At 37.2% G+C, this 21,882-nt stretch overlaps 1 protein-coding gene and 1 non-coding gene across 6 annotated transcripts in view; both read right to left on the bottom strand.

Annotated features, from left to right (window-relative positions):
* UGGT1 (UDP-glucose glycoprotein glucosyltransferase 1) overlaps positions 1-21,882 on the bottom strand; it is a 120,115-nt gene that overhangs the window by 75,838 nt on the left and 22,395 nt on the right. For all 5 annotated transcript variants that reach the window (XM_033102303.1, XM_033102302.1, XM_033102301.1 and 2 more), the window contains 10 exons: positions 21,279-21,453; positions 20,103-20,199; positions 18,926-19,004; positions 16,471-16,571; positions 15,617-15,716; positions 14,485-14,545; positions 10,864-10,955; positions 9,405-9,555; positions 6,999-7,118; positions 3,793-3,878 (listed from right to left, as the gene is read on the bottom strand). In XM_033102303.1, the coding sequence (XP_032958194.1) occupies positions 3,793-3,878; positions 6,999-7,118; positions 9,405-9,555; positions 10,864-10,955; positions 14,485-14,545; positions 15,617-15,716; positions 16,471-16,571; positions 18,926-19,004; positions 20,103-20,199; positions 21,279-21,453 (1,062 nt within the window). The remainder of the gene's footprint in view (positions 1-3,792; positions 3,879-6,998; positions 7,119-9,404; positions 9,556-10,863; positions 10,956-14,484; positions 14,546-15,616; positions 15,717-16,470; positions 16,572-18,925; positions 19,005-20,102; positions 20,200-21,278; positions 21,454-21,882) is intronic.
* Positions 9,112-9,275, bottom strand: LOC117020107 (U1 spliceosomal RNA). The gene has a single exon (XR_004422625.1). It is a non-coding gene; the product is annotated as a U1 spliceosomal RNA (small nuclear RNA).

The raw sequence follows: 21,882 nt of genomic DNA, 5'->3' as shown, positions 1-21,882 counted from the left end.
GAATGGCATCCTCGTACCCCACACAAACACTGTAGCTGATAGAGGAAAACGATCCTCTATTGAAAAGCACAGCTCACACTTAAGTCTGAGATGGTTGGCAAACGCTTTCATCACTTACAGAATAAGAAAAGCAAGTTCCCGAGGCAGCCAGTTGCCTCAGTTGGTTAGAGCACAGTGCTCATAACACCAAGGGCGCTGGTTCAATTCCCACATGGGCCAGTGAGCTGCGCCCTCCACAACTAGAGTGAAAACAACAACTTGATTTGGAGCTGATGGGTCCTGGAAAAACACACTGTTCCCCAATATTCCCCAATTTTAAAAAAATTTTAAAAAAGAGAAGCAAGTTCCCAAAGGGGCTTAGGCTTTCAACTGTTAAAGGAAGCCATTTCCACCTTGTGAAATGAGGCCTTTACTGACATGATGGGTATTGCTATCGTTTTATATAAAGATTTTTGTCCTGTTTTTCAACAAAAATTAGGGTAAGTGAAAAATTTCAGAATGTGAAACTATATGGGGGGGGTGACTTTGAGATTTAACAGGCAATGGCAATCATAGATAAATGGAAAGCATAAAAACATTTATTATTGTCCTTGAGCAAAAAGCTACAACCAAGATTAAAGTTTATTACATTTTAAAAATTTAAATAAAGGAATAAACCACAAAGAGATACCATTACACATCTACAGACGCAAAAAACAAAACCCTTGCACTGGCCAACAGAGGCCACTATCCTCCATATTGGAGTGAAAGCCATTCAATGGAGAAAGGATAGTCTTTTTAACAAATGGTGCTGGAACAACTGGACATCCACATGCAAAGCAATGAATCTAGACAGAGACCTTATAACCTTCACAAAAATGAACTCAATATGGATCACAGACATAAATGCAAAATACAAAACTATAAAACTCCTAGAAAATGCAATAGGAGAAAATTTAGGTGATCTTGGGTTTGTTAATGACTTGTTAGATCTAACATCGAAAGCTCGACCCATGACAAAAAGAATTGATAAAGTGGACTTCATTTAAATTAAGAACTTCTGCTCTGCAAAAGAAACTGTTAAGAGAATAAAGACAAGCCACAAACTGGCAGAAAAACCTGTGCAAAACATGTATCCGATAAAGGACTGATATCCAAAATATACAAAGAACTCTTAAATCGCAATTTAAAAAAAGTTAGAAATGGGCAAAAAGTCTGAATAGGCACCTCACCAAACAGGACATACAGCTGGCAAATAAGTACATAAAAAGATGCTCAACATCACGTATCATTAAGGAATTTCAAATTAAAACCACCATGAGATATACCAATTAGAATGGCTAAAATCCAAAACACTGACACCACCAAATTCTGGAGCAACAGGGACTGTCACTCATTGCTGATGAGAATGCGAACTGGTACAACCACTTTGGAAGACAGTTCAGCAGTTTCTTACAAAACCAAACACATGCTATCATAAGATAAAGCCATCATGCTAGTTGGTATTTATCCAAACAAGCTGAAAACTTACATCCACACAAAAACATACATACAGATGTTTATAGCAGCTTTATTCATAATTGCTCAAACTTAGAAGCCACCAAGATGTTTGTCAATAGGTGAATGGATTAAAAAAAAAAAAAAAAAACTATGGTACATCCATATAATGGAGTATTATTTAGTGATAAAAGAAATGAGCTATCAAGCCACAGAAAGACATGGACAAACCTTAAAAGCATACTGCTAAGTGAAAGAAGCCAATATAAAAAAGTTACATAGGTCAGGATTCTAGGAAAGACAAAACTATGGGGACTATAAAAAGACCAGTGGTTGCCAGGGGCGGCGGGGAGGGCAGAACAAATCAGTGGAGCACAGGGACTTTTAAGGCAGGGAAACTCATCTGTATGAATCTATAATGGTGGAAACGTCATAATACATTTGTGAAGACCCACAGAATGCACAGCTCAAAGAGTAAACTATGGACTTTAAATAGCAATTATCAATACCAGTTAATTAATTAACATTACTCTAAAAAATACAAAGTCTATTAATTTTTTTAAAAAGATATAGCTTAAAAATAGAAAAAGCATATCAAACTTCAAGGTCTCAAGATGTATGTGTACAAGGTATGTATACATGGATGGGGTTAGCGAGAGAGTTTGTTTTCAGATGAAAATTGGCTTTGTTTGTTAAAATCCCATTAATGACAGAAATCATGAGTAGACTCCAGGCAGAAATAACCTAAGTGTTACTCCCACAAAAACTAAAATAATGGCTAGAGCCTAATTAGCTCCTCACGAAGTAATTCCCCTTCCCAAGATCCCAATTTCTAGAAAGAACATCAGTTTTTCTTAGCAAAGCACCCAAACTCTGACTTGTGTTTCTCCCAGCCCTTCACCAAATCACTCAGGAGCCTCTCAGATTTGTCCCCTCCTCTCCTTGACCCCATAAACACCTGCTGCACACATCAACCCAAACAAAGGGTGAAGCGACAGCTGCCTGCCGTAGGCTCCTCCCACTGTTCACGGCATTCTGTCTACCGCCTTCCTCTCACCCACCACCGCAGCCTCAGCCTGCATTCCCTCTTCCTGTCCCGCAGTGCACGTCAATAAATATTTCATTAGTGCCCACTGTGTATCATGAGCCACCTTCTTCTGTGTCCTATATTTCCCTCTTAATCAAAACATAGCTTTGGCTGTAATCCAGTAGTTTATTGCTCCATCTAACCAGGTTGTATGCATGTTTTACAGGAAAAAGTTCATTCAACTCAAAATCTCTGCTTTTCCATTAATAAAAACTCTCTTTTTCTTCAAGGTCTATAAAAATCCAACGTTTCCATGAAACTTTTGTCCTTCCAAATATCTGTCTATAATCTTTTGTTTCCCTGAAATTCTAAAGCACTTGTAACTAATAGGACATAACCTAACACTTCATAAAATATCTTCTTAAAGTGTCTGAAAGTATGCACAGTATTTTTTCGAAGAAGGTAGAAATGTGGTTTATGTACTTCACAATATTTAGCTCAGTGCTGGGTACGGAATACACAATAACATTTGTTAGCTAAAGAGTTATTTCCTTTCTTATTTTCATTTTTTCTAAGAATTTAAATTTTGTCAACATGTAAAATTACCAGATATTATTCAGAAGGTAAATGAGAATATCTCAACACTTATATGTAAAAACCTTAAAATATTGTTTTTCAAACGTACAATGGAAAGCCAGCCATTCAAGTACCTTGTTGGCATAACTGCAGCACAAATGAAATCAATGTGTCTGTCTGCATCTATATAGGTGTACATAGACATTTAGTCCTTGACACTCTAACCAAAGTTGCCAGCAAAGCTCTTTATCTCCACCGGAAGTAGAGATGGGCTTTGGGATGTGGACACTCACTTGGAAAAACTCCCTTTCGTTGGGAAGGAGCTCACACCACAAACTACCGGGGGAGCCAAAAAAATGAAAACATATAACTTGTATTCATCTTTTGTTATCAGTATATGCTACAATTTTACAATTGTATTACAATTTTAATACAGGTTTTTCCTTTCTTAAAATGTGTATACATTTTGTTGGCACCCTCTGTGTTTCACATGAGCTATTTATTAATAATCTAGTGGTGGCAAGCTTCTATTCATTGAGAATCAAATTCTTTATCCCAAAAGATACTGGCTTTTTACTGAGCAAAAGATAAAACTTCCATTACGATCCCCATTACTAATTACCATACAATTCAGTGGCACCAGAACTGCATTTAAAAATGACACACACACCTGGACTAAATTAGACACATCCTCAAACCTGTATCGGTGTTACCTTAGTGGGATGTGATTACTGAGGAACATCTCGGCGGTGCTCATCAGGTCTGTTGTGCTCTCATGAGCAGGATCAACTATGAAAATCTGCAGGGAGAGGGAAAGGAACACTTGAAATAACACTCATCAAAATGCCACTGGGCCAATAAAAATGCCCTTAGTCTTTACACTTGAAGGCAGTATTTCCCAGCTACTCTTGAACCACGTAAGAGAGGAGATACACAAACAGCAGTTACTCTCCCCTATGTCCAAAGAATATGGAACTGAAAGGATGAGTGATGTTCTCGTGGTCTTATGCTAGTTAAAATGGCCATATTACCCAAAGCAATATACAGATTTAATGCAATCCCCATCAAAATCCCAATGGCACTTTTTAAAGAAATAGAACAAAAAATCATCAGATTTGTTTGGAACCACAAAAGACCCCAAATAGCCAAAGCAATCTTAAGAAAAAAGAACAATGCTGGAGGTATCACACTCCCTGCCTTTAGCTTGTACTACAGGGCTACAATAATCAAAACAGCATGGTATTGGCAGAAAAACAGACACATAGACCAATGGAATAGAATTGAGAACCCAGAAATAATACCACATAAATACGGACAGATAATTTGTGACAAAGAAGCAAAAAACATACAATGGAGAAAGACAGCCTCTTCAATAAATGGTGCTGGCAGAACTGGAAAGCCACGTGCAAAAGAATGAAACTGGACTGCTATCTGCCACCATGTACCAAAATTAATTCAAAATGGATCAAAGACTTAAGCATAAGACCTGAAACAATAAACTGCATAGAAGAAAACATGGGTACTAAACTTATGGACCTTGGGTTCAAACGGTGTTTTATGAATTTGACTCCAAAGGCAAGGGAAATAAAAGCTAAAATAAATGAATGGGACTATATCAAACTTAAAAGCTTCTGCACAGCAAAAGAAACCATCGACCTAATAGAGACAACCAACTGAATGGGAGAAGATTTTTGCAAACAGTTCCTCTGATAAGGGGCTAATATCCAAAGTATACAAGGAACTCATGCAACTCAACAATAAAAAAACAACCAACCCAATTAAAAAATGGGCAGAGGACCTGAAGAGACATTTCTCCAAAGAGGACATACAAATGGCAAATAGACATATGAAAAAGTGCTCAACATCACTAATCATCAGAGAAATGCAAATAAAAACCACAATGAGATATCACCTCACCCCAGTCAGAATGGCTATCACCAACAAGACAAATAGTAACAAGTGTTGGAGAGGCTATGGAGAAAAAGGATCCCTCGTACACTGTTGGTGGGAATGCAGATTGGTGCAGCCTTTATGGAAGGCAGTGTAGAGGTTCCTCAAAAAATTACGAATAGAATTACCGTATGACCCAGCAATCCCTCTCCTGGGTATCTACTCAAAAAATCTGAGAACATTTATTCATAAAGACACGTGTGCTCCAACGTTCATCGCAGCTTTATTTACGGTGGCCAAGACATGGAAACAACCAAAATGTCCTTCCATAGATAAATGGATAAAGAAGTTGTGGTATATATAAATAATGGAATATTATTCAGCGGTTAAGAAAAGAAGAAATAGGACCATTTGTGACAACATGGATGGATCTTGAGGTATAATGCTAAGCAAAATAAGTCAGACAGAAAAAGCAGAGAACTATATGATTTCACTGATGTGTGGTATATAAACCTAAAACAACAAAAGAACAAGACAAACAAATGAGAAACAAAAATTCATAGACACGGACAATAGTTTAGTGGTTACCAGAGGGTAAGGGGGAGGGAGGTGGTAGATGAGGGTAAAGGGGATCAAATATATGGTGATGGAAGGAGAACTGACAGTGGGATTTACAGATGATGTAATACAGAATTATACACCTGAAATCTATGTAACTTTACTAACAATTGTCACCCCAATAAACTTTAATTTAAAAAAATATATATATATATATTTTATACATATATATTATACATATATATATATATATATGTATAATATATATCATCTCATTCGGTAAAGTTCAGACATGTGGTAGGAGAGAAACAGACTAAAATTTTGACTGGGAAGGCAAAAAGGTGGTTTCAAGAGCGAAAAAAGTACAAAGGACAGTTTCCCTTGCACATTCTGCAGAAGCCGACCTTGGCACTAACTGGCCCCGTCTCTTTAGGAGCTACATAAGGGAAGAAAAAGAAATGAGAGGGGAAAAGAGGGCCAGCTAAGAACCCTCTTCCTCTATCTCTCTATAGCCGTGAAATAAGGAATAACGAGCAGGAGATGACAGGAAGACTTATTTACGGGAATAATTGGACTATTAAATTTTAGGGATTAAGATATTCACTAAAGGGCCAGCCTGGTGGCTCTGGCGGTTGAAGGGCCGTGCTTCTAACGCCAAGGTCAGTGGTTCGATTCCCACATGGGCTAGTGAGCGGCGCCCTCTACAGCTAAGATTGTGAACAACGGCTGGCTCTCCCTGCAGCTGGGCTGCCGTGAGCAGCCGGAGGTTGGCATGTGTTGCTGTGGGCTTGTGTGTGCTGCTGTGGGCTACCCTGTGCCGCCATGAGTGGCTGGTGACCAGGCGGGAGTGGCTGGCAGCCAGCGTGAGCTACCGTGTGCTACCGTGTGCTGCCATGAGTGGCTGTTGGCCAGCGTGAGTGGCCAGCAGCCAGCATGAGTGGCTGGAAGCCATCGTGAGCGGCCAGCAGCCGGCGAGAGCTGCCACGAGAGCTGCCACGAGCTGCTGTGAGCGGCCGACCGACCAAGCCGTGGGGAGCGCAAGGCTCATAATACCTGGATGGGCCAGGGAGCTGTGTCCTACACAAATAGACTGAGAAACAATGGCTTGAATCGGAGTGGTGGGGGAGGTGACATAAATGGGGGGGGAAAAAAGATATTCAAGAAAAATAGTAGTAATGTATTCATCTTCTGAGTAAAAAAGGGGTATTAAAACTAACACAGTCTGAATCTTCAGGTGAAGGATGAGTTTCCTCACACACTGACATCTCATAGCTCTACAAACGACGATACATTTCAAAACCCTTTCAGTTTGGATATGGAGTTAAAAAAAGTCTATTTAGCAGTGGTAGTGCTGGGGAGAAGCGGCTAGTAAAGGAGAGAAGTTAACATTCTAGATATGACAAAGGGGTCAGATGAGACACACCAAGGCAGAAATGGAGTTGATGACCAGACAATAAGGAGTTTTACTTACCATGTTATGCAAATTTTTCCTGATCTGCCGGATAACACCAGGAAAGGTGGGTCGAAGCAACTCCTGTAGACTAGAAGGCCATGAATTATATCTGCTATCGACTTCCAGGTTGTTGATCCACTAGAAAAAGATAAAACAACATTGTGCATACAGTTTAGTCACCATTAGTGAAATTTGCAGAAATAATAAGACTTTCAATATTTTAAGAAAAATTACACAGGAAAAGACCATTTTCAAAAATATAAAGATCAAGTAGAAAAATGAGTGACTAAAAAAAAAAAAAAAAAGAGTGACTAAAACATAAGCCACAGAATAGAAGATATTTGCAACGTACAAAAGCAATAAAGGACTAGTGTCAAGAATATGTATAGAAATCTAACGTAGCTATAAAAAAAGGCAAGCAACAAATGAGAAGTGAAATTGAATCAAGAATATGAATAAGAAATTTACAGAAGAAATTCAAATAGGCAATTAACACAAGGAAAGATGTACATCGGCACTAGTCATCTGAGAAATATAAACTAAAGCCACAATAAAATTCCATATTCATTCAACTGAAAAAACTTTAAAGTCTGTCACTATCCAAGAGGAGGCAGATACAGAATACTGGGAACTCGCACCCACTGCTGGTGTCTGGAACAGTCATTTTAGAGAAGACCGAATATAGGTAAGACTTCATTTCTACCTCACCACGAAGTACTGCCATTCTAGCTCTACACCAAATAAAGTCTACATGTGTACACGAAGACAGAGGTACAGAAAGAGCCATTAGCATACTGCTTCTAACAGCCAAAAATTAGAAACAGCTTAATGTCCATAAAGACAGTAATGGGTACATAAACAGCACGTACCATTCATAGGAAAAAGGCAGGGAGGGAATCTGAGTGTATTACCTTGCTCATGTAAACACAGAGTATTTCTGGAATACAAATAATTGAGAAGAAAAACTGGACAGCTGGGTGATGAGACTTCAATATATACTTTTGTATATCTTAACAACTATGAATGTATAAGAGATTTTTAAAAAAATAAGTAAAATATAAAACATGATATGATAAAATTAGATCTATAGGTATCAACCTACATATGTCTTGAAAAAAATTATTGAATAATAAAGGAAACGGATTAAGGATACTGATATGGCATTTTTCAAAATTTTAGAACATACAGTAGGGAATCAAATGATAAAATAAGGGACAGGTGAACACACAGCATGATATACTGATGATGTATTACAGAATTGTACACTTGAAACCTATGTAACTTTACTAAGAATTGCCACTCCAATAAACTTTAATTAAAAAATAAATAAATAAAATAAGGGACAGGAGGAACGCACACCAACTCCTGAAGAGGAATCACCCTCAGGGAGGGAGAGGTGGTACTGGGAAGAGATGCAAGGAGGGCTTTGACTGAAACATACTTTCTTCCAAGAAAACCATACATCTGACACTAAATGACTGAATGGCAACACTTAGTAAGTATGGTGATGGGACACATGGCTGCTAATGATGTGTCTTTACTCTTTGTAATTTTAACAGAACATTTTAACAGAAAAACAAACACAACAGTATTAACCAAAATAGCCATTATATCACCAAGTGATGACTATCTAGATTCTACATGATTTCTCTTTCAAAAAAATTTTACACTACAGAAAAATTTTACACTACAGAAAGCTGGCATGCCAAGGGTGTGCCAGGCACATTTCTACCACTGGTCTCACGTTCACCATGACTGCCCAGGTTAGCTATGTTCCTTCTGTCCTCTTTTACAGATGAGAAGACAAAGACCCAGACACCAAAGCAGATATTAATCTATATAAATCCTTCACATATAAAATCTCAAATGCCTTGTAAAGAAGCTTATTGGCTAAAAATTGACGTTTTTAAACAAAATCACACAAAACTTGTATGCAACAGAGAAAATACAAACTACACACTCTTTCCCAACAGATGCTCAGCTGAATTATTGGGGGATACAAAAGTGGGAAAATCACTGCCTTAACCATATCAAACGTAGTAACTCAGCTTTTGGAGCATCCAAGAGCCTACTTTATTATACACACATAGCCCCATGTAAGCAGGTGTGTTCCTTTTTTTTTTTTTTTTTTCAGGGGAGAGCATGAACGCAGTCCTCCACTACCACAAATTACGCAGTCGAGTTTCCCACATTTGGGGAAATCGCAGGGGTCAGCACATCCAGAGTGCAATGGATAAGCCTCGCCCCGGAAAAACCACCTTCGTGATCATGGTATCTCCCCTGCCAGGTAAGTATGATGGTGTGGTCCACTTTTGATGCCAACAAGAGAGATGGCAGGAATACCTTACCTCTCATAAAAACCAAGTGAGGACATCATAACAAAATGCCTGGCAGATGCCCCGGACGCGCTCACAGAATACCTACGGAAATAGCGGGACTCCTGATGTCGACAGCATAGTCAGCCTCAGAGGGCTGGATGTTCAGCTTCAAAATATTATGCAGAGAAAGGCCTTCTATCCCCAGTCTATGCAGACCCTCCATGACCCGAGCTTCATTCCTCAAGACATCAAACAGACTGAAAAAAAATGGTAGAAAAAGCTTTAAAAAGAATCCCTGCCACGAAAAAAATATATCAGTTCAAACTCAAATCCCCATCAAACCTGTTGAGAAATCAAAAAAGGGAGCACTGTCCTCTGCTTCATCCTGTCAAAGTATGTGGGACAAAGCAGATGGGATCTGCTTCTTGGTTCATGTTTGTTTATACTTATCAACATATTGTATACAGAAAGCATCTCTAAATATAGACATAATGTTGAGGATGAAATAATCCTAAATGTGGATTTTACATCGCACATTTTTAAAAACACTACAGTACTCTATGTTACTTCTCACAACTGCACATGAATCTACAATCATCTCAAAATAAAGAATTTACTTAAAAAAACACCAAAAAGAACCAGTAGACTCCATATGTCTAATATATGCTTCACTATCAATTTACATAGATTGTAAATCAATTTACAATTTACACACATATGACCACAGAAAAAGGTCTGGAGAAGTCACACCCAACAGAGACATTTGCTGGGGATGAGGAAGAAATAAGACAGGATGAAGACTTTACTTTTCAGTTCCTTTATCTCTGTATTATTTAACACTCTTTACAATGAGATATATATATGTTTCTTTAATAAAAAACAAAACAAAACCTTTTAAAGTGTCCTTCATTAATTTTTTACTAGCTCTATAAAGCAGTAATGTAAACGTAAGCTCAATTACAATAATCTTACTGTGGAAACGACCGCTTCTGAAGCATTAGCAATAGCTTTTGTTTTTACTGTTACAAAGCCATAGTGTCATCTGTGCCAATGTTAATTCCAAGGATAAAATGTGACTTCCACCTGACTGTCTACTACCGCACGCCAAAAATTCACAATGACAATTAGAGCAATTCAGCCCTGAATCACATTTTAACAAACAAAAAGGTAGCCATGCAAATAACATATGTAAGACAGAACATGTTCTAAGAAACTAGAGGCAGCATTTTGAATAAACAAACCTACTTCACAATGTTCCCAAAAGCAAAATAAGCTGCTCATTTCTGTTTCCATGGTTAACAGGAAAACTACAGCTTCTAAAAGGGCATCCTGAAAAGACACTTGGGCCTTAAGTGTCCAAGGCCTTCAATGTACATTATGATAAAAATTGGCCAAGTGTCATCATACCCATCTCGGTCAGAACATGGTCCTACCCAAACGCACGCACTGGGGCTAGTGAGCCATCAGGCTTCCCAACATGCCACAGCAAGGAGGACAATCTGAACGCATCCCAAGGAGCTACCAGGTGTAAAAACTTTTCAGAGAATGAAAAAGATTACCTATACCTGAATATATCCTGCGTGTCTAAATCAATATGAAGTCCATTGATGAACAACGCTGAATCTCCAGGCTGTAATCCTAACGTTCCCTTGAAATACTGAAATGATAAAAAAATTATTAAGGAGCAGGAAGAGAATGCTTAATTGAAATTTCCACATTTCTGACTTTATTATATGTAAATGTTGACATCCTCTTATGTACCATAGGAAAGCCTAAGGCTGGGTTAAGATTTCCTTCTGTGTATTCCCACAGACCCTTCTTAGCATTCACTACACTGTAATGACACTGCTGGTTATGCAGCACACACCTTTCCTCCGTCCCTCTGTCCTTCCAATAATAATTAATACAACTGTTTCCTATAATGGTGGTGGGGAGTCAAGTAAGCCAAGTGCTGAGGGTCACTTTTCATAAAAGAGGAGTCCTGTTCCTTTTCAGTTTGTGATGCCAACCGAGGTTGTGACAGCAGTCACAACAGCTTGGCCTTCATGATAAAGTTCAGAGACCTTATCTAAAAGGGTTTCAAAACCCCACACTCCCTTAAACCTTCAAACTAAGGTCCACCAAGAAACTCTGAGTTGCTGTGCTAAGGACAGCACCTACATGCAACCTAGCTCTCCAAAACCTGGCCTCCCTGGTGGCGCACGGAGGGGGCTTCAACTGCTGCTCCCTGAGACAGTGGCCCCCTGGTTCTCCCAGGGCTGGGGGAGGAAGGACAGGGGCTGATCAGCTCCTTTCATTTTCTAGCAGTCAGCGGACTAACAGAAATACATTCTAAGATCTAGGATTGCATGGGGGGAAAAAAACGACAAGGAAGCCACGGCTTCTGCTTCTTTGCCCTACTAGGATTAAATGGCAAGCAAGATAAGTGGACAGTGGAAAGCTCCATCAATGAGAATCAGAATTCTTTACATGAGAGAGAAAAATTTCCATGTCCACTCACTCCCAGACTGCAAGTACAGTACCCTTTGACTCTAGGAAAATTGGAGTCTCAGCTGGTAAACACAGATCATATTTCTAGATCTATGTAGACGACACAGGTTGGTATGGCTTCTGAAAATTCATCACACTAAAATATTTTTTTTTGTATTTGTTTTATATTTTTGTATTTTATACTTTAATAAAATATTTCACTCCAAAAAATGAAGAATTCAGGAAGTACCAATATATAACCTATACAATTTAACGTTTTTTTCTTCGTAGGGGTGGGGAGAAGCCCTAAAATTAAGGTAATATTTGATATTGTTATCATGGAAATTAAAAATTAAGTAAATAAAAACTGTCATAGGTTTCTTCAATTTAGCAAATATTTGGTTTACTTATTCCTCAAGTCTATTTAAGTAACTAATATACATAAAGATTAAGAAAATAGGGGGTATAGATAGTAGATTGAACACAAGCATTTTTTGTTCCCTTTTGAAATTCTCTTGAAAGGTCAGTTTTTTAAAGTGGACTCTCTTAAAGTTATAAATCCACAATGACAAGGAGACCAGAAAAGAAGAAAGGCAACTAATTTTGCAACCTGAAATGGAAATGTGTGAGCAGCAACTGTCTTAGCAATCCTGAGAAAGCTGACTGCTAGGCTGACAGAGGAGAAAGCCAACAAGGACCCTGGGAACTGGCAGCACAAGGAACACATGTATGAGGGGATTTGGGGTAACTAAGAGTTTAAAAAATTAGTTCTGATAGAGGGCCTTTTTAAGATAATAGCCTGCAGACTCCCTTGATTTCACACAGCAGGTAGCTGCTGTCATGACTCCCACTACTCCAAAACAATGGAGGCTCATCCCTGGAAAGAGTAAAACAGAGAATCTGGGAACTATGGGAAGTGAAGCACAACTGAGTATGAGGATCCCACATTGAAATTAGGGGACTGAGTAGAAGTTTCTGAGTGCTCTTCCCTACTTGGCTTCTACAACTCTGACCACCAGACTTCACCCTCCAGACAGAAGACTAGAAGATCCTTTTCTGAAGATTGAAAAACTCAAGAAGAACGGTTTAAAGATACTGTCACTGGGGTTCCTAAGAAATAGGCATTCCAAGATAGCCTAAAGTGAAAAGGTCTCATCGTTAGGGCTTCCAATCAGCTTTTTTTTTTTTCAATCAGCTTTTGACTGTCTCATTCTTCAATATGAGCAGCTAGCCACAGATCACTGAACATCTTGGAAAGCCTCTAACATAAAAGACAAGAGATCAAGACAAAAAGGAAGGCAACTTAAGTGGAAATAGACTATGCAAAGAGAAGAAAATATACACATGCACCACTCATACCTTCAGAAACATATGAGAAGACTATAAAAAGAATCCAAGAACAAAAATAACCCTAGGAAATTAAAAATTTGAGAACTACAGGAAAAATCTCAACAAAGGGGTTGAAAATCCCTCCTAGAAAACTTAAAAGTAAAAGATGAAAGAATTGGAAAATAGGAAAGAAAAGATGTTTTTAAATTAGGCCATGCTAGTCAAGAAGGTGTGAAATCTTAAAAATAAATACAGTTCTAGGAAAACAGAAAAAGAGAAACCAGATGGAAGAAATGCAAATAAATAACTCAAGAAAATTTCTCCAAACTAGAGAAAACGATTTTCCAGATTTAAAGGGCCCACCAACCACCCATCAATATAGAGAATTTTAAAAATTGCATATCACTGTGAAATTTCAGATTATTAGGGTCAAAGATCCTAGATGACTCCAGAAAGAAAAATCAGATCTCATACAAAAACTTCAGACTTCTCAATAGCTACAATGGAAACCAAAATTACAAGGATCATGCCTTTAAACTTCTAAATGACTTCCAATCTAAAATTCTATACCCAGCCAAGCTATGAATAAAAACAGAAATGGAAAATTGATTTCTCAGAGTCTGAAATTTACCTTGCATGCAACTTTTCTCATGAAGAATGATTTGCTGTACCAAAATAAGTGAATAAACCCAAAACAAAGACTTGGAATCCAAGAAATAGGAGATGCAACAAAAGAAGTTAAAGGAAGGTCCCCAGGATAACTGCTATGCAGTAGACATAAAGAACAACCATCCACAGTGGAGCAAATCAAGAATTGATAAAATCATGACATAAAACTACAGGGAAACTGAAGAGATGGGGAAAATGCCAATATGGAGTTCCGGTAGACGTGGTGGGGAAAGGATCAGTGAAAGAAAGGGAAACCTCATCCTTGTAATAGGAGGCCAATATATGAGGGCTGACACTGAAAAATAAAGTACCAGTCTAAGCTTGCTAGAAGTCTGGAGACAAATATCAAAAGTCAGCTAAGATTTGCAAGCAGATGTTTCTGGGAAGGGGGATATAACAGGGAGTGAGATGTGTTGGGAGGTGCTATTTTTCCAAATAAATTGGTGGCACAACTGGTGCTCTGAATTATATTAATATTCAACTTTGATTAAAAACTAAAAATATGACATTAAACATTTTTAATAGTATAAAAATGAATAAATGAATATTTTTTTAAAAAACTAAAAATACAAAAAAAAGATTACAGAAATAAATCCAAATAATACTATGTCTGATAAAAGGAGATTAAAACTATTAATGTCACTGATTTAACTTACAATTCTTTATCTTTAAAGACATAATACAAAACAGAAAGGCCACTATTTTCCACTGGTTAATACCTTCTGATTCTCTTCCACTTCAGTTCTAAGTTCTGAACTCACAGCTGTTTTTGTTATTGCTCTAAGGAAATAAAAATATGGTCAATGCTTGGTTTAACATTTAATATGTCTTCAATTTCCCTATATTTAAGTACGAAACAACAAATTGTTTAATAAACTACACACACACACACACACACACACACACACAAATTAAATGGAAAAAAACCTTAAATCTTTACAACTGAAATACATTTCCATTTTTACAAGACACAATACTAAGGAAAAGTAGCAGTAATGGCAGCATTTTAATGCAAGTGCAGTTATTTCCAAGATCTTAGTTAAACAGATGTAGCTCCATTCCTATATATGATGTCCACACCTCACAGGCTAAAAGATAATATAAATGAAATAAGGCAACAGACTGGTCGTCCTATTTAAGCACTTACGGTGGAGGCGGAATCCTACATGTGTATTATCAATAGCACACTGAACTAAAGGAAACTGTATTATGATATATGTAAGTCCTGTCTAGGAAGTATTTTCAAGACTAATCAAATAAACAAATTTATTTACAAAACATCTCACATCAGAAGTCAAAACACCTGATTCAGTGACTCAAGAAAGACTGACACTCATTTAAGTCATTAGTCTCTAAAACTTTGGCTTTTAAAGCAATTTTGCCTTGCATTTATGTGATATAGAGGGTCGTTATATAATTGAAAGCAGTATCAGAAAAGCTGCATTCAAAACCTTATTCTGTCAGGATGAACATTTTCTTCAAAAAGGTTAAATAAGATGATGTACATGAAACTCCTCAGGGAGAAAAACACTATCATCCCTGTGAGACCCCAGATCGGTTACATCTCCGTACGTTACATGTTGTTAACTCAACAAATTCTGAAAGGCTGCTGTTGTTATTTGCATTTCAGTGCTGAGCAAAGCGTTTATTTACAAAGTTCACACAACCACACAATTCAGTCTTGCCACCTTCTCAGAAAGAGAGTACCATTAGCAATATAGTGGTGGTAGTAAGAGAACTCTCATTTTCTAAGCATTTCCATATTTTAATTATTTATTTTGCATTTAAACATTAAGTAACTAGGTATATGTCAAGAAGAAGAATGCCTCAAAGCCTTATTACTCTAATTACCTGGCTTTGGTAGGAAAATTTTGACTAAGATCCTTCATAACCACCAAAGCTAATTCAATAGGTGCAGCCAAGATTCGGGCAGCAGTCTGGAAGCTTAGATCTGCAACAACATCAAATATAATATAAAATGTGTTAATCTAATGCAATGAGAAATAGGAAAAAACATTTATTTCCCACCATTTTCTTGGTAATTAAGAATGCCTCATGAGCCAACCATTTCAGAGAGTGCCCATGGTTTAATTTCCGGTTTTATTTTCTTTATCGGTCCCTAGAATATTTATTTTAACAGTTTCTTGATCTACCTGCATAAAACATTAATGCATATATTAAAACGTTTAGCACAAGATAAATCCATCCCAAGTCCTTTTCCCTCTTCTGAATTTAAAACAAATCACAAAGTATAACAAAAGACTATAAATTATGTTGGGTAAAACCTGATAAGTAGTCTTTTGGACCAGAAAAGCACGCATGCATTCTCCCATACTGACATGCCTCTAACATTCGGTAGATACGCTGTTGAATAAATGTGTACATATAGACAATAAAGACCAAGGCAAACATGTTTCTAGTATTTGTGTAACCAGATACATAAGCTTATATCTACCTTATGTATCTGGTCACACAAAGAAAGATCTGGCACTCATTTACATATATTACTTCTGCATAGTGTTATCTGTCTACAAAAGGACTTTCTTTTCTGATTAATCATAATACATCATTCTGTTTTTAAAATCTGTGGTACCCTTAGAATCACGTGAATAAATGCAATTACATCTAAATTCTACATTTTTTAATACCACAAAATTTACTCAAAAAGTAGGCCAGTGATTCCTTTATGCTTTTATTTTTATTACCTTGCAATTGCCAAACTTTTAAAGGTGCCATTTCATTGGTGCTCTCCACAAGATGCTTTCTAAGTTCTTTCAAATGTTCCTTCAGGTCAGGATGCAGATCTCTGAAAGAAACATAAAATCAGTCCTTTTCATGTGTCTTTTCTTTCTCAAAGCACACTTAGAAGTTGGCTCCAATTTTATTTTCATGATTTTCCCCTCTAATCATTGGAAAAATTCCTACAATATACGGGAAAAAATTAAACTATAATTACGTTTCTGAAAAGATCAGTTAATATAGAAAAGGTCAATTTATTTTTTTATTAGTTTCAGGTATACAAAACATAATAGACATTTATACCCCTCACCAAAGTGATAACTCCCCCTGCAATCTACTACCCCTCTGACATCGTATATAGCTGTTACAACACTATATTGACTATATTCCCTATGCTGTACTTTACATCCTGTGAGTAAAGGTTAATTTAAAAACCATAGTATTTACAGATAAATAATGAATCACTATAACAGTGATTCTCTATGTTTCAGGGAGGGAGAGGAATGACACTGGAAGTAGGGAACAAAGGGAACTTCAACTCTACCTGCAGTGTTTTACTCATCTTGCTTCTTTCTTTCTTTTTTAAATTAAAAGGAGTACGTTGAAGGAAAAAAAAAGTTGATAAATGGCTCTTTGGTACAGAACAGCAAGTACAATAGCAATAATCAATTCTGCGTGGTGAGTATATGGGTATGTTGTATTATTCTCCATACTTTTCTGTATCTTTATAATTTCTCAAAATAAAATTGGATATATAGATGATGTATTACAGAATTGTACACCTGAAACCTATGTAACTTTACTAACAATTGTCACCCCAAATTTTAATTTAAAAAAAAAATTGGACATATATGGCTACTGATCCCAAAATGAATTTCTTTCAGCAACATGCTCATAAATCCTTTGGTCACATGAATATAATTCAAGATTATATCTAACCAAGATTACTGGGTTTTGTTTAGTTTTATCTTGAAATACAGTGGTACCTTGGTTTTCAAAAGTCTCTGTTGACGAACATTTCGGTTTACGAACGCCATAAATTTTATGGATCTATGGTATCATTAGATAGTAAAATTCATGCTAAATTTGCAGTTCTACGGGTTGATTTTAAAGATCCAGAATGGATTAATCCATTTTCCATTGCTTTCTATGGGGAAAGCGCACCTCAGCTTTCGAACGTTTCAGAACTTCGAACAGTCTTCCGGAACAGATTATGTTCGAAAACCGAGATACCACTGTATAGTGTATTCTATCTAAAGCTAGTACAACAGAAGTTATCAGAAGCAGGGATGTATCATTTAGATCAGACAGACAGATGGGTGGTAAGAGTCATTCTGTTCTTTTAAATGATAGAAACTCAAAATTTCATAAATACAACATGCAGAAAGTAAAATATTTACTCAGATTCTTCACCTGCCAACAAATCCACTTCCTATCAGCTGCTACAAACTCCTCTTCAAAATAAAAAGACCAAAATTACAGTCCCATTACTTTAGCTAAATAACTATTCTGAATGTCCAAATTCTTCAATAGTCTATCTTTTGCTATAGAAACATAAAATCATAATGCTATTCAAAAAGACAAACACAAAAAACATGAATGTTTGAAGGGATTCTGGAAACCTGGGGCCAATAAAAAATGGAACCTGATTACCTAGTAACTAGGCCAAAACTGACGTGAAACACTCAGAAATGTACACGTGCCTGGGATGAACTCAACATGCCCACAATGACTCAACATGAACTCAGTCATCCCTGCTAAATTCTTCACTCAGCCAAATGTTAAAGCTGAGTATATGAAACTGAATCTATACATATTATTTCTATATGAGCCCTTTCTTAAAAAAAAAAAAGAAAGAAAGAAAAGAAAAGCACACAGATGTCCTAATTAAGATTTCCAGATAAAGCAGAATTCAGGGCCCCGGTGGCTCAGGCGGTTGGAGCTCCATGCTCCTAACTCCGAAGGCTGCCGGTTCGATTCCCACATGGGCCAGTGGGCTATCAACCACAAGGTTGCCGGTTCAACTCCTCGAATCCTGCAATGGATGGTGGGCTTGGCCCCCTGCAACTAAGATTGAACACGACACCTTGAGCTGAGCTGCCTCCCAGATGGCTCAGTTGGTTGGAGCGCATCCTCTCAACCACAAGGTTGCCGGTTCGACTCCCGCAAGGGATGGTGGGCTGCGCCCCCTGCAACTAGCAATGGCAACTGGACCTGGAGCTGAGCTGTGCCCTCCACAACTAAGACTGAAAGGACAACAACTTGACTTGGGAAAAAAGTCCTGGAAGTACACACTGTACCCCAATAAAGTCCTGTTCCCCTTCCCCAATAAAATCTTTTAAAAAAAAAAAAGCAGAATTCAGCGCTCCAAAGCCTGGAGGTTTAAAGAGAATAAAACCATTTCCAAAAAAATATACATACCTTAATTTTCCAAAGAGGAATCCTTGAACTTCATCAATAGGATCATTTTCACCAATCACTGTGGTGTTTACTTCAGTTCCTACAAAAGCACAGCAAATACATGTATAATCACTCAGATTAGAAATGAAAATATAATACTACTAACCTGATAAAGTCTGAATAATGTGAAAAAATTTAGGAACACCTGAAATTGTGATACCATTGAAATTGTTGAATACTTCAATTAACCTTTTGCATGGTGACAAACAGAATAAATGTGTTTTTAATATATCTGATGTTCCTGGATAAAGAATGCGTTTTTCCCTTAAACTTGGGGAAACTACATGTTAAAAATTTCAAAATTAATGCCTTTAAAATTATAAATGGATTTTTCAATATGAAAATTCTGAACACTATGTAACCAGGCAACTTAATCGTAAATAGAATTATTGAGAACATAATGAAGATTTACTAGGTTATCTTCCATGTACTCAAGCCAATCATTTGTATCTTTAAAATAATCTCAAAAGACACTGTACATGAAACTTGTTTTAATTGAAATAATGAATTCAAAACCCTAGAGTATGACGCAAGTATCCATAGTAAACTGTTCCAAGAGCAGAAAATAATAAAAACCATTAAATAATTCGTTAATTATAGGAGAGTTTAAGATTTCACATTGGGCCACAAATTAATGGCTATTTGTGAACTACATATCGGTAACAATCGCTACTACTTACTGAACATTTTTGTGCAAAAAACTGTACTAATGCCTTTACCTATACATCTTATTTTCTCCTCACAAATACTTTAAGATCATTATCTGCACTTTATATATATCATTATCTGCACTTTACAGAGCAAAAAATTAGGACGTAGAGAGTTTGCTTAATGTCACCCAACTTGGATGTCAGAGAACCAGGATTCAAACACAGGTTCATCATATTCCTAAATCTATTCTTTTTCATTAAAGAAACGAGTTCCCCTTTATGTTTAAGAAAAAGAAAACAAAATATATGGTGATGGAAGGAGAACTGACTCCGGGTGGTAAACACACAATGGGATTTATAGATGATGTAATACAGAATTGTACACCTGAAATCTACGTAATTTTACTAACAATTGTCACCCCAATAAATTTAAAAAAAAAAAAGAAAGAAAGAAAAAGAAAACACATTGGTCTAATTTACAAATTCACCTTTCACCTGAGTATCATCCTTGGCCTTGTACTCGGTGCTCTTCATGGCCAGTTCCACACCATAGCCGGAGAGATAAACAGGCTCCCGCTTAGGATTCTGCAGGCAGAGCAAGCGATTCCAGCATGACCACCGAGGCCTTCACGTGTTACGGTGTACACACAACATGACCGTGCTAATGCCGCGTAGCTGTCACCTAGGATTATATGCTCAAATACACTTCAACTGCCACGGGACTCCCAGCCTCCTCTAGATTTTGCATCATGCCACTAGTGTGAGAACAAGGATTCCAAGACAGAAGCAAAACCAGAGGAAGGGAAAATAGAAAGGGAAAAGGTAACCAAACCGTGTAAAGAAATGGAGAAAGAAAAAGAGTTCCAGACCTATGTAGCAGGGTTGAAACTGGTGAGGTTTCAAACCTCACCAGAAGTGCTCTGTGGGGAGCATGTGTGTAAATGTGTGCGTGTATGTTTTCTATTGAATTTAAATGTCTGCAATCAGGGTTTGGGCTGACCAAACGTCACCAGCTCACCACCATCCTGAATGAGGGTGGCCCTTTAGACATTTTAAATCTTGGATACCAGCCACAAGCTTGGGGGACACTGGGAAGGAGAGCAGTTGTCAAAATTAAATACCAATAAATCCGTTTCTGCTCACACAAATTTTCATTTAAAACTTTTATTTTACGTGCATGGACTTAGTATCCAATATTTATTGAATTTATTATGACACAGAAACTCTAGGGCTAACAATCTTTACATATAAATACTTTAAATGCTAAATATTACACAAGGTTTTAAAAGCTTAATTTTACCTCTTTAGAAACCCTTCCTTTTCCATCTAATGAAAAGATTTCAAAAAGGAAAAAAAAGGTTTGAAAAAGAACTGAATTCAAAGTATAATGACCATATCTGGATTGTTCATGTAAATGAACAATCTACATGGTTCATTTTTTAAATAGACTGGAAAATTTATTATTTTTTAAGCATAACCATTTTACATTTCCTGAGAAAGGCAAGCAAAGTGCCTCCTGTGTGGAAATAACAGATTTGATGAAAGTACTACACTTCTCAAAAAAATACAAATACTTTTATAAAGGGGGAAATTATTAGCTTATGTGCTAAGGTCATGCTGGGCAAATTAATATTTAAAACATTATAAAATAAGTCAATACTTACAGATATATAATGTCTGAATATGTAATTGATCTCGCCTGCATCACTTTTTGATACAAGCTGGCGGTGGAAATTATAAAATGCCTCACAGCCGATCTCAGAGTAGAAAATCACCACCGGACTTTGAGGATTAGATGAGGGGTATCTGTGATCGCCTTTGAACAATAAGGGTTTGGGTCTGAAAACAAATATCAAAAGCTTAGAATTGTAAACTTAACAAAGTTTTTAAACAAAATGCAGCTTGATGATGTAAGATTATAAGCATCTTAATATAAAAGGTATCAAAATTTTAAATCATTTTCAGTGAGTAAGAATGCTGTCAGGCATAAGTCTTATTTGTTCATCATTAAAAATAGTAATAAAAGGGGCCGGCCCGGTGGCTCAGGCGGTTAGAGCTCCATGCTCCTAACTCCGAAGGCTGCTGGTTCGATTCCCACATGGGCCAGTGGGCTCTCAACCACAAGGTTGCCAGTTCAATTCCTGAGTCCCGCAAGGGATGGTGGGCAGCGCCCCCTGCAACTAGCAATGGCAACTGGACCTGGAGCTGAGCTGCGCCCTCCACTAAGATTGAAAAGGACAACAACTTGACTTGGAAAAAAAAGTCCTG

The sequence above is a fragment of the Rhinolophus ferrumequinum genome, unplaced genomic scaffold, assembly GCF_004115265.2.
Source record: "Rhinolophus ferrumequinum isolate MPI-CBG mRhiFer1 unplaced genomic scaffold, mRhiFer1_v1.p scaffold_84_arrow_ctg1, whole genome shotgun sequence".
Lineage (NCBI taxonomy): Eukaryota > Metazoa > Chordata > Mammalia > Chiroptera > Rhinolophidae > Rhinolophus > Rhinolophus ferrumequinum.
Note: the sequence above shows the minus strand (reverse complement) of the source record. Positions and strands in the feature narration are given on the sequence as shown.